The sequence below is a fragment of the Mauremys reevesii genome, linkage group 2 (assembly GCF_016161935.1).
Source record: "Mauremys reevesii isolate NIE-2019 linkage group 2, ASM1616193v1, whole genome shotgun sequence".
In the NCBI taxonomy this organism is placed as follows: Eukaryota; Metazoa; Chordata; order Testudines; family Geoemydidae; genus Mauremys; species Mauremys reevesii.
Window position 1 is genome coordinate 215,729,923 of NC_052624.1, and position 14,831 is coordinate 215,744,753.

The 14,831-nt window shown below is 41.9% G+C and overlaps 1 protein-coding gene across 1 annotated transcript in view; it reads left to right on the top strand.

Annotated features, from left to right (window-relative positions):
• The window catches only part of LOC120397318 (chloride channel protein C-like), a 115,436-nt gene that overhangs the window by 26,113 nt on the left and 74,492 nt on the right, over positions 1–14,831 (top strand). The window contains 4 exon segments of the mRNA XM_039523018.1: positions 529–723; positions 8,989–9,086; positions 12,964–13,067; positions 13,600–13,771. Of these exon segments, the coding sequence (XP_039378952.1) occupies positions 529–723; positions 8,989–9,086; positions 12,964–13,067; positions 13,600–13,771 (569 nt within the window).

Genomic DNA, 14,831 nt, shown 5'->3' on the forward strand with positions numbered 1-14,831 from the left:
TTGAAACTTAATAAATGATTATGAATGATGAGGTGGTTTAAGGTACAAATCCTGGCCCTGCTGAAGTCAAGGTAAGTTTCTGCATTACACTCTGAAGTTCTGAGCTCGCTCAGTAATAAGAGATGTATCACAAAGATTTCTGCCTGATCGACTGCTTCTACTCAGGGAAAGAGGGGCCCAAGAAAGAGCTGCAGTACTGAGCCTTCAGCCTGATTTGGTCAAGTCCTTTCCAACCTTTTTAAAAATCAAAACAACTGGCTGCTGGAGCTATGTGCTGCCTGGGCTTGTACTTTCTGATCCTGATCCTGTAAGGTTCTGAGGAGACGGCTCTTGACTCCTCATGGGAACATCCCTAAATTTGAGAACTGCACTCCTTAAGCTGCTAGGAAAGATCTGTGTCTTATAAAGTAAATTTTGCTTATTTGTTGCATTGTTATATCATGTTTCACTTAGCAGAGTAGCTGCTGTATTTCAAATCACTGGCAGAATTCTCAGAACGTACTGTCTTTCTTTTCTCCTTCAATTCAGGTTAAAAACTTGCTGGATATGAGTGTCTTGGCCTTCGTTCCAACCATTTTCCTTGGAATACTTGGAGGACTTTTCGGCGCTCTCTTTGTTTCCCTAAATATAAAAATTAATAAATTACGTGAGCGTTTCTTTAGCTCAATTAAAAAAACATCCCTCAGAAAAACAAGCAAGCTCTTGGAATCTGTGCTGGTTCTTGTAAGTAAATGTGTGTTTCTCAATTAAAGATTGAAGTCGTGTTTAAAAGAGTTCAGGTAATAGTGAAGGCCAGTCACAGGGTGGCTAGATGAAACAGTAGATGACATGGAAAAGTGACTTTCTGGTGCACGATTTAGCACAATTGATGTGCAATAGGCAGAAGGGACCCAAAATGTTGTACTGGGATTTTCAGCCTGTGTGTATATGGGTAGATGTGTACAGTGTTTGTTTATTGTTATTATTCATCATTTATTATTTTTACAGCACTTACCGCGTTACTTTCCATGCTGCCCCAAGCCATTCCTTCATTCTTATGATACTACATTTATTTAGCAGTATGGAGAACTGTTTTGCTGGGTTGATGGCTGTCACATTTATTTTTGGTGTTTGGATGGTTGCCACCAGTAGGTTCCAAACATTTCCTTTCTCCTCATTCTTCCTCAGCAATGACAGACCACCTTGGCATTTGGGAGAGGCATGGTTGCTTGCATCCTCTCTGCCCTCATCAAGGGGTGACGCATTCTCCTCCTTGGCCTTTGATATCTTCAGGTGGCAGTCTGGAAGGCCTGTTTCCCCTCTAATCCGCTTGTCATTTTGTGGGGTCAGTCTATTCTCCTGCTTTGGTGCAAAAGAATCAATTAGATCCCTCTGCTACATCTGCACCTTTACAACGTAAAAGGCAATAGAGAGTGTATACCCCTTAGGATTGTGACATATCATAGAATATCAGGGGTGGAAGGGACCTTAGAAGGTCATCTAGTCCAACCCCGTGCTTAAAGCAGGACTAATCCCCAGACAGATTTTTGCCCCAGATCCCTGAATGGCCCCCTCAAGGATTGAACTCACCATCCTGGGTTTAGCAAGCTAATGCTCAAACCACTGAGCTATCTTTCTTGTAATTCCATTTTTGATCTCACCTCATAGCAAGTAACCCAGCATAAACACACAGAGGCATGCCCAGTATTCCTAAAAATAATACAGATAGTCCTCAGTTTGAGTCCATGGGAGTTAAGTGCGTTCAGCATCTTGCTGAAGTCATCAAAATAGCCAAATGTTTTAGCTATTAATATAGCTTTGCTTAAAGCTTCATATTTCCCATGGTTTAAATATTTCATCCCTTCCCCCCTTTTTACTTTTTAAAATAAACATTTTATCTAAGTTCTTCACCAAAGTTAATTAAAGCAACAAAGTGAACTCCTATTCAGATTCTTTCCTTTTTATTGGCTTTAGAAGGTCCTTCTCAGTTTACAAGCCTTGTCTTATCACGTCTTGATCAAAGCAAGGCAGGGCAGTAGTGATTTGATCTGAAAGGAACCATATAATGCATTTATTAAAATGATGTAGAGTCAGGCAACTAAAAGAATCTATGTCACTGTGACTTTAATTAACCAAGACTAATCCTATATAAACAAGTCAGCATTTAAACTTGGAAAGAAATCACAGTGGTATCTCCCACTCCCACAAGATAACCCTGAGCACCTTCCCTTTAACTGGAACTAAATTCCTAATCTCCAGCCCTTATAACAGGGGTGGTTGTCTTTATAAAGTGTCCTCCTGACCTATGGCAATATTTGCTTCTCCATAATTCATCACCTTTCCCTGCAAAAAAGAGATCACAATGCGGATAGTGTTTGCCAAGAATCTAGGGAACATATCTTTCCTTTTCTTTATATTTTTATCATGATGTCTAATTGTTAAGTTCCAAAAGCTCAGAGTTTCCCTAGGTTGGGTAAACAGTTTCATGGCATATTTTTTAAAATTATCAAAACTTTTAAAAGTTGCTTGGCTTAGCAATGAAAACCAGTCACAACTGGAATCCCCTAGCCAATCACCTGCTAACACCCACCTACAAATTTTGGGGGCTTTGGATAAAGTTTGAGCTGGATTTGAACCATATCTGATTTTGATTTTTGCAAAAACAAAACCCAGCTTATGTTTTGTAAGACCCAAACTATTCCCAGTTCAGTCTGTCTGTTTTAGCAGGGTTGTGCCCATAAGCTTGTTATGTTTGCGATAGAGAGAAACAAAGACTTGAGATACAATTGTATGACAAGCAGCTATAATTGCAGATACAGTTATATCTTAGCTCCTTGGTTTCCGTAAATGTACTACCTAATGTGTTTTAATAACTATAGAATCATAAGGTTAGAAGGGACTGCAAAGGTCATCTCGTCTAAACCCCTGCCAAGATGCAGGATTTGTTGTGTCTAAACCATCCAAGACAGATGGCTATCGAGCCTCCTTTTGAAAACCTCCAGTGAAGGAGCTTCCACGACCTCCCTAGGCAGTCTGTTCCATTGTCCTCCTGTTCTTACAGTTAGGAAGTTTTAATCTAAATCTGCTATGCTGTAGTTTGAACCCATTGCCTCTTGTCCTGCCCTCTGTGGCAAGAGAGAACAACTTTTCATAGAATCATAGAATCTCAGGGTTGGAAGAGACCTCAGGAGGTCATCTAGTCCAACCCCCTGCTCAAAGCAGGACCAAACCCAACTAAATCATCCCAGCCAGGGCTTTGTCAAGCCTGACCTTAAAAACCTCTAAGGAAGGAGATTCCACCACCTCCCTAGGTAACCCATTCCAGTTCTTCACCACCCTACTAGTGAAAAAGTTTTTCCTAATATCCAACCTAAACCTCCCCCTCTGCAACTTGAGACCATTATTCCTTGTTCTGTCATCGGATACCACTGAGAACAGTTAGATCCATCCTCTTTGGAACCCCCTTTCAGGTAGTTGAAAGCAGCTATCAAATCCCCCCTCATTCTTCTCTTCTGCAGACTAAACAATCCCAGTTCCCTCAGCCTCTCCTCATAAGTCATGTGCTCCAGCCCCCTAATCATTTTTGTTGCCCTCCGCTGGACTTTCTCCAATTTGTCCACATCCTTCTTGTAGTGTGGGGCCCAAAACTGGACACAGTACTCCAAATGAGGCCTCACCAGTGCTGAGTAGAGGGGAAGGATCACATCCCTCGATCTGCTGGAAATGCCCCTACTTATACAACCCAAAATGCCATTAGCCTTCTTGGCAACAAGGGCACACTGTTGACTCATATTCAGCTTTTCGTCCACCCTAACCCCTAGGTCCTTTTCTGCAGAACTGCTGCCCAGCCATTTGGTCCCTAGTCTGTAGCAGTGCATGGGATTCTTCCGTCCTAAGTGCAGGACTCTGCACTTGTCCTTGTTGAACCTCATCATATTTCTTTTGGCCCAATCCTCTAATTTGTCTAGGTCCCTCTGTATCCTATCCCTACCCTCCAGTGTATCAACCACTCCTCCCAGTTTAGTGTCATCTGCAAACTTGCTAAGGGTGCAGTCTACACCATCCTCCAGATCGTTAATGAAGATATTGAACAAAACCGGCCCCAGCACCGACCCTTGGGGCACTCCACTTGATACCGGCTGCCAACTAGACATGGAACCATTGATCACTACCCGTTGAGCCCGACCATCTAGCCAGTTTTCTATCCACCTTACCGTCCATTCATCCAGCCCATACTACTTTAACTTGCTGGCAAGAATACTGTGGGAGACTGTATCAAAAGCTTTGCTAAAGTCCAGAAATAGCACATCCACTGCTTTCCCCTCATCCACAGAGCCGGTTATCTCATCATAGAAGGCAATTAGGTTAGTCAGGCATGACTTGCCCTTGGTGAATCCATGCTGACTGTTCCTGATCACTTTCCCCTCCTTTAAGTGGTTCAGGATTGATTCCTTGAGGACTTGTTCCATGATTTTTCCAGGGACTGAGGTGAGACTGACTGGCCTGTAGTTCCCTGGATCTTCCTTCTTCCCTTTTTTAAAGATGGGCACTACATTAGCCTTTTTCCAGTTGTCCGGGATCTCCCCCGATTGCCATGATTTTTCAAGATAATGGCCAATGGCTCTGCAATCTCATCGGCCAACTCCTTTAGCACCCTCGGATGCAGCGCATCCGACCCCATGGACTTGTGCTCGTCCAGCTTTTCTAAATAGTCCCGAACTACTTCTTTCTCCACAGAGAGCTGGTCACCTCCTCCCCATACCGTGCTGCAGAGTGCAGCTGTCTGGGAGCTGACCTTGTCTGTGAAGACAGAGGCAAAAAAAGCATTGAGTACACTAGCTTTCTCCACATCCTCTGTCACTAGGTTCCCTCCCTCATTCAGCAAGGGGCCCACACTTTCCTTGACTTTCTTCCTGTTGCTAACATACCTAAAGAAACCCTTCTTGTTACTCCTAACATCTCCGGCTAGCTGCAACTCCAAGTGTGATTTGGCCTTCCTAATTTCACACCTGCATGCCTGAGCAATACTTTTATACTCCTCCCTGGTTATTTGTCCAATCTTCCACTTCTTGTAAGCTGTTTTTTTGTGTTTAAGACGAGCAAGGATTTCACTGTTAAGCCAAGTTGGTCGCCTGCCATATTTACTTTTCTTCCTACACATTGGGATGGTTTGTTCCTGCAACCTCAATAAGGTTTCTTTAAAATACAGCCAGCTTTCCTCGACTCCTTTCCCCATCATGTTATTCTCCCAGGGGACCTTGCCCATCAGTTCCCTGAGGAGTCAAGTCTGCTTTTCTGAAGTCCAGGGTCTCTGTTCTACTGCTTTCCTTTTTTCCTTGTGTCAGGATCCTGAACTCGACCATCTCATGGTCACTGCCTCCCAGGTTCCCATCCACTATTGCTTCCTCTACTATTTCTTCCCTGTTTGTGAGCAGCAGGTCAAGAAGAGCTTTTCCCCTAGTTGGTTCCTCCAGCACTTGCACCAGGAAATTGTCCCCTACACTATCCAGAAACTTCCTAGATTGTCTGTGCACTGCTGTATTGCTCTCTCAGCAGATATCGGGGTGATTAAAGTCACCTATGAGAACCAGGGCCTGTGATCTAGCAACTTCTGTTAGTTGCTGGAAGAAAGCCTCGTCCACCTCATCCCCCTGGTCCGGTGGTCTGTAGCAGACTCCCACCACGACATTACCCTTGTTGTTCATACTTCTAAATTTAATCCAGAGACTCTCAGTTTTTCTGCAGTTTCATACTGGAGCTCTGAGCAGTCATACTGCTCACTTACATACAACGCAACTCCCCCACCTTTTCTGCCCTGCCTATCCTTCCTGAACAGTTTATATCCATCCATGACAGTACTCCAATCATGTGAGTTATCCCACCAAGTCTCTGTTATTCCAATTACATCATCATTCCCTGACTGTGCCAGGACTTCTAGTTCTCCCTGCTTGTTCCCCAGGCTTCTTGCATTTGTGTATAGGCACTTAAGATAACTCGCTGATTGTCCCGCTTTCTCGGTCTGAGACAGGAGTCCTCCCCTCTTGCAGTCTCCTGCTTGTGCTTCCTCCCGGTATCCCACTTCCCCACTTACCTCGGGGCTTTGGTCTCCTTCCCCCGGTGAACCTAGTTTAAAGCCCTCCTCACTAGGTTAGCCAGCCTGCTTGCAAAGATACTCTTCCCTCTCTTCGTGACGTGGAGCCCGTCTCTGCCTAGCAATCCTTCTTCTTGGAAGACCATCCCATTGTCAAAGAATCCAAACCCTTCTCTCCAACACCATCTGCGTAGCCATTCGTTGATTTGCACGATTCGACGGTCTCTACCCTGGCCTTTTCCTGCCACAGAGAGGATAGATGAGAACACCACTTGCGCCTCAAACTCCTTTATCCTTCTTCCCAGAGCCACGTAGTCTGCAGTGATACGCTCAAGGTCATTCTTGGCAGTACCATTGGTGCCCACATGGAGAAGCAGGAAGGGGTAGCGATCCAAGGGCTTGATGAGTCTCGGCAGTCTCTCCGTCACATCGTGAATCCTAGCCCCTGGCAAGCAGCACACCTCTCAGTTTTCCCGGTCAGGGCGGCAGATAGATGACTCAGTCCCCCTGAGGAGAGAGTCCCCGACCACTACCACCCTCCTCCTCCTCTTGGGAGTGGTGGTCGTGGAACCCCCATCCCTAGGACAGTGCATCTCATGCCTTCCAATCAGTGGAGTCTCCTTCTGCACTGTTCCCTCAGATGTATCATCCACTCCACTCTCTGCACTAGTACCTGCGGAGAGAACATGAAAACGGTTGCTCACCTGCATCTGTGTTACTGGTACATGGACATTTTTGGTACTCTTTCCTCTTCTGGAAGTCACATGCCGCCAATTATCCTCGCTGGCCTTCTGTCCCCGCTGCGTAGCCTGCTCTGAATCTTCAGAACATTGTGGCCGCTGAAGCTGATCCTGACGTCTATCCAGGAAATCCTCATTTTCTTTTATGGAACGCAGGGTTGATATCTGTTTCTCCAGACCTTGAATCTTCTCTTCCAAGATGGAGATCAGCTTGCACTTTGTACAGACAAAGTTGCTTCTATCCTGTGGAAGGAAGACAAACATGGCGCATCCTGTGCAGGTCACAACGGCAGATCGCTCAGCATACATGGTCTCTTCCTTCCGAGAGCTCTCTCCAGGCGAACTCCCAGGCAAACTCCTTCTGTTTGCCTCTCTGCTGTTCGCCATAGTTTTTATGGCAGCCTTTCAAGTATTTGAAAACCCCTATCATGTTCCCCTTCAATCTCTTTTTTTTCCAAACTAAACATACCCAGTTCCTTCAGCCTTTGCCCATATAGCTTGCATTCCATCCCTTTGATCATCCTGTCACTTGCCTCTGCATCCTTTCCAGTTTCTTCACATCCTTTCTATACATTGGTGACCAAAATTGGACACAGTGCTCCAGCTGAGGCCTAACTAGCGCCAAGCAGAGCAGTACTATCACCTCCCGTGACTTGCAACCTGTGCCTCTGTTAATGCAAACTAAAATTGCATTTCCTTTTTTTGCAACAGCATTGCATTGCTGACTCATGTTGAGGTTGTGATCCACCACAACTCCCAGATCTTTTTCACCAATGCTGCTGCCAACCTAGTTATCCCCCAGTCTGCATTTGTGCATTTGGTTTTTCTTCCCTAAGTGTACCACCTTACATTCCAGAATGTGTCTGAATGTCTCACTCATGCCTAAAAAGGGGCACTTTTATAATGGCCAAGTGTGTTTCAGTAGTTTCCTCCTAGACACCTGCCTAGTTGTAGGGCAGATCTATTAAAAAAAAAATCTTCTTCCTTTCCTTACAGTAATTTTACCTTCATTTGGCTAGAACTATAGATGGACCTAAATCATAGTTCAAGGTCCAACCAGTTTTGAGGTTTGGGGCAGTTAGAATCAAGATCTCAGCATTGTGGCTTAGTCCTGTCTGTAGCTGGAATACATTCAGACTGCTGATTTACACATTGTGGTTGCTTTTAAACAAGAACAAAACAATCAGGAAAAAAACCTTCATTAGTTTTATTTTTAGTATCCTCTTCCAAATGGTACAATAGAACTAGCAGAAGGAACGTGGATGGTGAGGCCTTTCCTTTATGAAGGATTACAGTGCCTGGCTAAACCTAATCTCTACTTGTCTCTGTACAATATTTTATCTAATTTATTTCAGGCATTTGTAAGGTGCCCATCACTACTATAGTGTCTAAGAGCTTTCCATCACTGAGCAGCAGAACAATATTTCTTTCAAACCTTTCAGAAGTCTCTTCTGAGCGGATTGGTTAAGCAATGAGGCTACAAGGCAGAAATAAGTACCTGTGTACTATGCTGATGAGTGCTGTAAGCATGTCTACAAATAAGTAATACTGTAGTAAAATAGAAATAGCTAGACATTACAGGGTTTTAGGGGGGTGGGCTTGGGGCTTTTTTAGAGCACAGATAATTTTAAGGTGCCCCAAAGTGTGGTAGATTCTTCCCAAAAGGTACATGGAACACAGTTTGCACAGTTTCAGTTTTCAGTTTAAGATCTCTATCCTGCAAGGAGCTCTGTTTGGGGGTGCAACCCACCTGTGTGTGTGTTTTACAGGTCCCACTCCATGCCGATTCACAGAGAATAGGAGTTGATATAGCCCCCAGCTACAAAACCTTGATTCTTTAACTCAAGATGTAGCAGCTCAGCTCATGCTTTTAGCTCTGGCGATCTCCAGTTCAATCCCTATGTGTTGGCCAAGGTGGTGGCTGTCACAGGTGGACTCCCATTGACTTCACTAGGGTTTGGTATGGACACAGCGGTCTGACTGTGAGTGGGGTGTTTCAGGATTGAGGTTTAAGTGATTGTAGTCAAACAAGGTTGATCTCTCAAGATATGTTGGGCACATCCCACAGGACAATCTTCTTGTGATAGCTGCTGGTGTTAGTGATTCTAGATCCTTCACATTTTCTTCTTCTGTGTTTCTACCTCACATGTTGATGTTTTTGACTTTTTACACCTGCAGGGGTGTACCGTCACTGTTACAGTCTACTTGCCGTATTTCTTTTCTTGCACTCCAGTCATGAATCTGAGAACTTTGCAGCTGAAGAACAGTTCAGAAATGTAAGTGGTGAGAATGGCACAAGCATCTTTGTGTGAAATGCTAATTATTACTACAGTATTTCCATTAGTCTCTGACATCCAGGGATAAAAATTCGTATAGATGCACCAGATTGGGTGTTTGAAATGCAGAATTTTATTTATGCATGTGAACTTTTCCAATGTGGCAGTTGGGAATGCAACAACCAATGCATGCTTAAAGACAAATGCAAAAATGAATGAGCAGGTCTGGGGGTATGACCATTCATATATTTGAGCCTACAAGTGCATTTTCAACCTAGGTTTTGCTTTAAAGTTTAAAGTCATAATTTTGCTTTAAAGTTTATAGATGATAAATATCTATGTTCAAGGAACTCAGAATTAAAGAAAAATTCTTTTGCTCTCAATTTCTAACAAATCCATTTACTAAGGGGCATATTTGATTGTGAACTTATATAATAATTTTCTTCTTTTAAACTTCCCTTGCATTGCTTTGTCCTTAATTTTAAAAAGCAATGACAAAAGCCCGCCATTAATTGTGACAAAACACATAACAAAAGCGAACAAATCAGTTTTTCAGAAACAATAAACCGTATAAATCAAAGTAGAACAAAGTAACAGATACCTAACAGCCCTGACTATGCAAGAAATGCTTGGGGTGGAACCTGGTGCAAGGCATTAAGCCACGCAGAAGACTTACTTTAAGATCTTACCTGGAGTTTATAGGGTGGAGGGCCCTGCACTGATCCTCTGGAATGGGGTGCATTTTACTTATCAGTGTCTGATCCATTAAGTGAAACAAAGGAATTGGATTAATGTTAGTATTGTGGTTGCAGACAGAATACTCAATCAGAATGGGTCCCCATTGTACCATTTATAGTACAAACATATAGGAGCACATGGTCCCTGACTCAAGCAACTTACACTTTAAGGGCCTGATTCAAAGCCAATGGAAAGATCCCACAGACTTTTGTAGGCTTTGAATTAGGCTGTAGTGGACTGAACCTTCATCTTGTTCCATCTGTACCTATATGACTCTCACTTGACTTCAACAGGCCTTTGCATGGTAGAAGGGTACACCAGCAAGGAATAAGTTTCAAGTAGGGGTCTAAGATGACAAGTGTCATGTGAGAGTGATACAATCCAATGTATGTAAATTTGGTAGAGATGTTATATAGATAAGCTGTCTCAGGTTTGATTTTGATCTTGCAGCCAAGTATATTTCTCTTTCTAGCTAGTATCTGTGAAGAATCTAGGGGATTAGGACAAAGTTTGTTAAATGACAGTTTATCTCTGAATTTTCACCAGTTTACAAGGGTGAATATGGTACAATTACGCTGTAGAAAAGGATGGCGGCACATTATATTATATTCCATTAATTTTATATGAAGATTTATTTGCCACTCATGACAATGGACTCTGAGTGCCTTACAAAAGTCAAATAAAAATGCAGACATATATTACTTTGTATACCACTAGTTTCAGAGTATCATTTGATTTATGTTACATGAATAAATGCTGTGTGCTGTAGTAAAGATTTTCTTTTCTTTTGAAAAAACATAACTTGTCACCTTCTTAATATCAGGATTTGGCAAACTTATCACAGCTCTTTGGATCTTTATAGGGAAAAGCCTTTTCCTTCACCTCAACATTTTTTAATATTTGAAGGGCTAACTTCTTGTAAAATGTCACTTTTTTTCAAAACAAATCTATTTTTGTTCTAAAGTTGTATAGAAAGTGCTTCTGAAATCACAAGAATTTTATGTCTTTTTGCCTGTCTTTGAATCAAAAATTGTCCAGCTGATCCGTGTTAGAAGCTGTCAGTCTTTGCGCCAACTTTTAATCTGGTGCAGCTTAAATAGGCCCAGTCATAAAGACTCCATCCCAATGAAACTGGATAGACCTAAAGAGAAGTAAATGATAGGTTGTCATGAACTCTACCAGGCTATACATAGTCTCACTGGGCTTCCGGCTGTAATAAACCACAAGAATGAAAGTGGACTAAAGCCTTGTTCATGATTTTCTTAGAAACAAAGAAGCAGACAGTGTATGACTGAGATCCATTGATCCTTGCAATTGTAGGAAGTTAGTACTGATCATCTGGGATATACCTATTCCAATGTAATATGACCCCTCACTGAGTGCTCCAGAGAAAGATTTATAAACTTCAACGTCTCCACAAAGATAGCAAAACTTCTTTCCCGACGCCTTTGTTTCATAGAACACATCCTATCATAACACAAATAACTGATTCCTCAGTTCACTGGCGGTTTGAAAAAAAACACAAAGTAACCAACCCTGAAAAACCAAAACAACAACAACAAAATTGCAGTTGGGTCAAACTGAAACAGAAAATTCTGAAAAATGTTGAGTTGAAAAAGTCAACAAAAATTAGTTTCAGTCAAACAAAATATTTTATTTCCAGGCCTAAATTTTTTAAAAGAAGGGTTAAATTCACAAAATGGCCAGGAGGACCACACTTACCCAGGATGGGGAAACTCGGGTTCAGTTCCCCCTTCAGTCTGATGCGGAGAAGGGATTTGAACTGGAGTCTCTATAGTGCAGGTGAGTGTACTAATCACTGGGCTATGGGATAGTCTGGGGCACAGTATGCTCAATCTCTGCTCTTGAAGCTGTTCCACTGTGTATAAATAATTTAAATAGCCATTGGAGCAGGGACTTGAATTTGGGTCTTCCACATCTTAGGTTAGTGCCATAATGATTCTCTCTCTTTGGCCCAATTACTATTCAAATATTTTATACAAAATGGATCAGCTCCCGGAGGGCAGATTGAGAGAGACCCACCTCAGACTATCCTATTGCCCAGGAGTTAGGGCATTCTTGCAAAATGGGAGTGATAGAGGAAAAGACATGAGATGTGCTGATGAGTATATGACCAATTATACAATTTCTGACCCAAGATGGGGACAAGAAGGTTGTTTTTCTTGGGCAATTGTGTGTGTCACTTTTTAAAAAATTGGCAATTCATCTCTTTTGTGTGAGTGAGACTGATGTAGGAAGGCAAATCAAAAATTGGGTTGAATCCTGTGTTCCTTTGGTTGCTAGTTTGGGGGTCTGTAAGAAATTTTCTTGCTGTGGATGTTGGCTAGAATCTTAATGTTTGCACTTTCTTCTGGAGTTCTGAGCAGGGATCAGGTGGGCCAGTCACCACCAATTTCCTATGTTGGTGGAACAAATGGGGTTCATATTGTTTGTGGTAAAAGCAAAAATATGGTGGGTACTTTCCAAACCCAGAGAAGGACACAATCCCTGCCCGAACACACACACAGTCTAAAAGGACAAAGAGACAGGGAAGAAGGGTGGCGAAAGTAATGCTATGTACAAAGAAGGCAATCAGAATGCTGACAGGCCCATCTCATTGGTTATAAGTTTGTATGAAATGAAATACCTGGTACCGACAGGTGCACATGGCTCTTCTCTCTTCCTTGCAAAAAACAATCCGAACAGCAAACTTCACTCTGGTCTTGGGGCCCCTGTGATTTGGACTTACACAAAGAGAAATATTTATTAGGAACAATTTGGTGTGCTAATGATATTTTACAATATTACAATAATACTCACCTGGTAATGAGGTCATAACCAGATTGGGCACTGGATTTTTAAAATAGAATTTTTTTTCTCCAGCATTGTAGAGTGAAGCCTGTGACTCCTTAATTATGGAAACTTTAGCTTTTTCAGTGGCAGGAGAATATCTAGTGGACATGACTACTAATAAACTAGGGCCAACTGTAAGGGAGTTGGATTGGGCTACTAAAGAAGATACAGAAGAACATTCTTTCTGGGGGATCTCTATCAGAAGTGTCCAATAAATATATTCTGTACAGATGCTCTGCACTACACTCATCCATTTAATATCATCCTTTTCCCTTTAATTTTTAAGCATAAGCCCATTTGAGAGAGAAATTTCAGAATATAGTTGTCCATCAGGCACAGCATGGATAGGACCAGATGGAGTCAAATATTCCAATCAAACCTTTAATGAAGGTAAGGAGAAGTCTGCTGAATGGTGGCTAAGAATAAATTGTGTTTGTGTAATTTGTATTTGGTCTCCAAATATCTTTAGCTGCAACGTAGGTTTTCTTTAAAGTGGATTTTATTTTCCTTCTCCAGAGACATGCCAGAAGAACTGAGTCCCCCATTTAAAATGTGTGAGTTGGGAAGTTTGTGAATTATAGCATTTCTGAGATTTATAGGGGAGGGAAAGAGAGTCTATCAGAGAGACTAATAATGGGAGAAGCCAAGCAGTTCCTTTTTTTTTTTGGCTAAATGGCTACTGTTTCTCTCCATTTAGGTCATCTAAAAGAATAAAATATCACAGACTGCAGACTATAAACACAAATGGTTCTCATTTTCCTGAAGTCTTGTATACCTCAACTAGCACTGTAGGCTCAACCTATTGACTATGAACTTTATTTAATTATAATCAAGGTTGAAAGTTACAAGAACTGTTAGGGGGTATTTTTAAAGGATCTATTTAGCTTTCTGTACTCCTGCTTTTCTTTTCTCTCCCTTGAAGCAGCTGCACTCTTAGCTGAGAATGGTAAGCGAGGAATCATGTACTTGTTCAGACGTGGGACTCATGAAGAGTTTGGATATACCTCTCTCATTACAGCTCTGGCATTTTATTTCCTTCTCTCTTGCTGGACTGCGGGTTCTGCTGTTGCTAGTGGCCTGGTTATACCCATGCTGTAAGTATTGCATATCTAAATTAATAGCTTATATATAGGAAAGGCCTATGTTGGTGAGGCAGTGGTATGGGTTGGAAAATGAAGGCTGCCAATAGGAATGCTGTCATTGCTTTGACTGGGTCACCTCACTGGAACAGGGTCACTCAGCAGGAGTTTAGTTGGGTAGAGGGGTAAAATTGCAGAAGGGAAGTGAGGGAGAAAACATCCCCATATAGCTATGGATGGGGCATAACCAAAACCCTAAACTTGGAAACCCTTTACATTTGGAGCAAGCATTCAAACTGGTTTCATCTCTATAACAGTAGTTTGGATTCAGACTTTGCATTTGGACCCTGTGTCCATAATGGACTGAATTTAAACCCTCAAGCTGAATATGTCTAAATGTTGGGGAAGTTTGCATCTAGGTCTTGCCTTTGTGGTTCAGACCAATGTCTTCAGTTAGTAGGTTGCCGCATATTAGTGCAGAATCCTTACAGTAATGGTGGGAGGATGTAGTAGGAATACTGATGTAGTCAACCTATAAAGGATGAATTGCTGATGACTGGAGAATGGATAACCAAAGTAATATCACTTAGGCGCTGAAGGAATCCCTACGTTTGAGAGAGTTTTGTAATATGAAATCTTCTGGCTTTTCTTTGCCTAACACTTCTTTTCTTGAGAGTTGATATCTAAATCCATTTTTCACTAGAAAGTAGTTGCTAAAAGCCTGGCATGTCTTTGCTTTAGTAGATATTGGGTAGTCTAACAGCCAATTCCTGTGTCTATGAACTGGTAACCTGACATCTATGGCCCAATATACCTGGATGCCAGACATCAATAAAATATATCAGTTACACAAGTAAATGAAAAAAATTGAGTAATAGTGAGATATAATACTCTCCAAATCCTTCTAACTTCAGGTAATACAATGCCTCTTCTGACAGAGAAATAGTTGTACAAGCCCAAGACTTTATTCAAGGCTTGAATTCTTTGTAAATTAAATTTCTTTTACAAGAAATAAAAAACTATGACTAAACCCAACAATTTCACCTTTATGGCAAGGCTGTCCATACTGAAAATT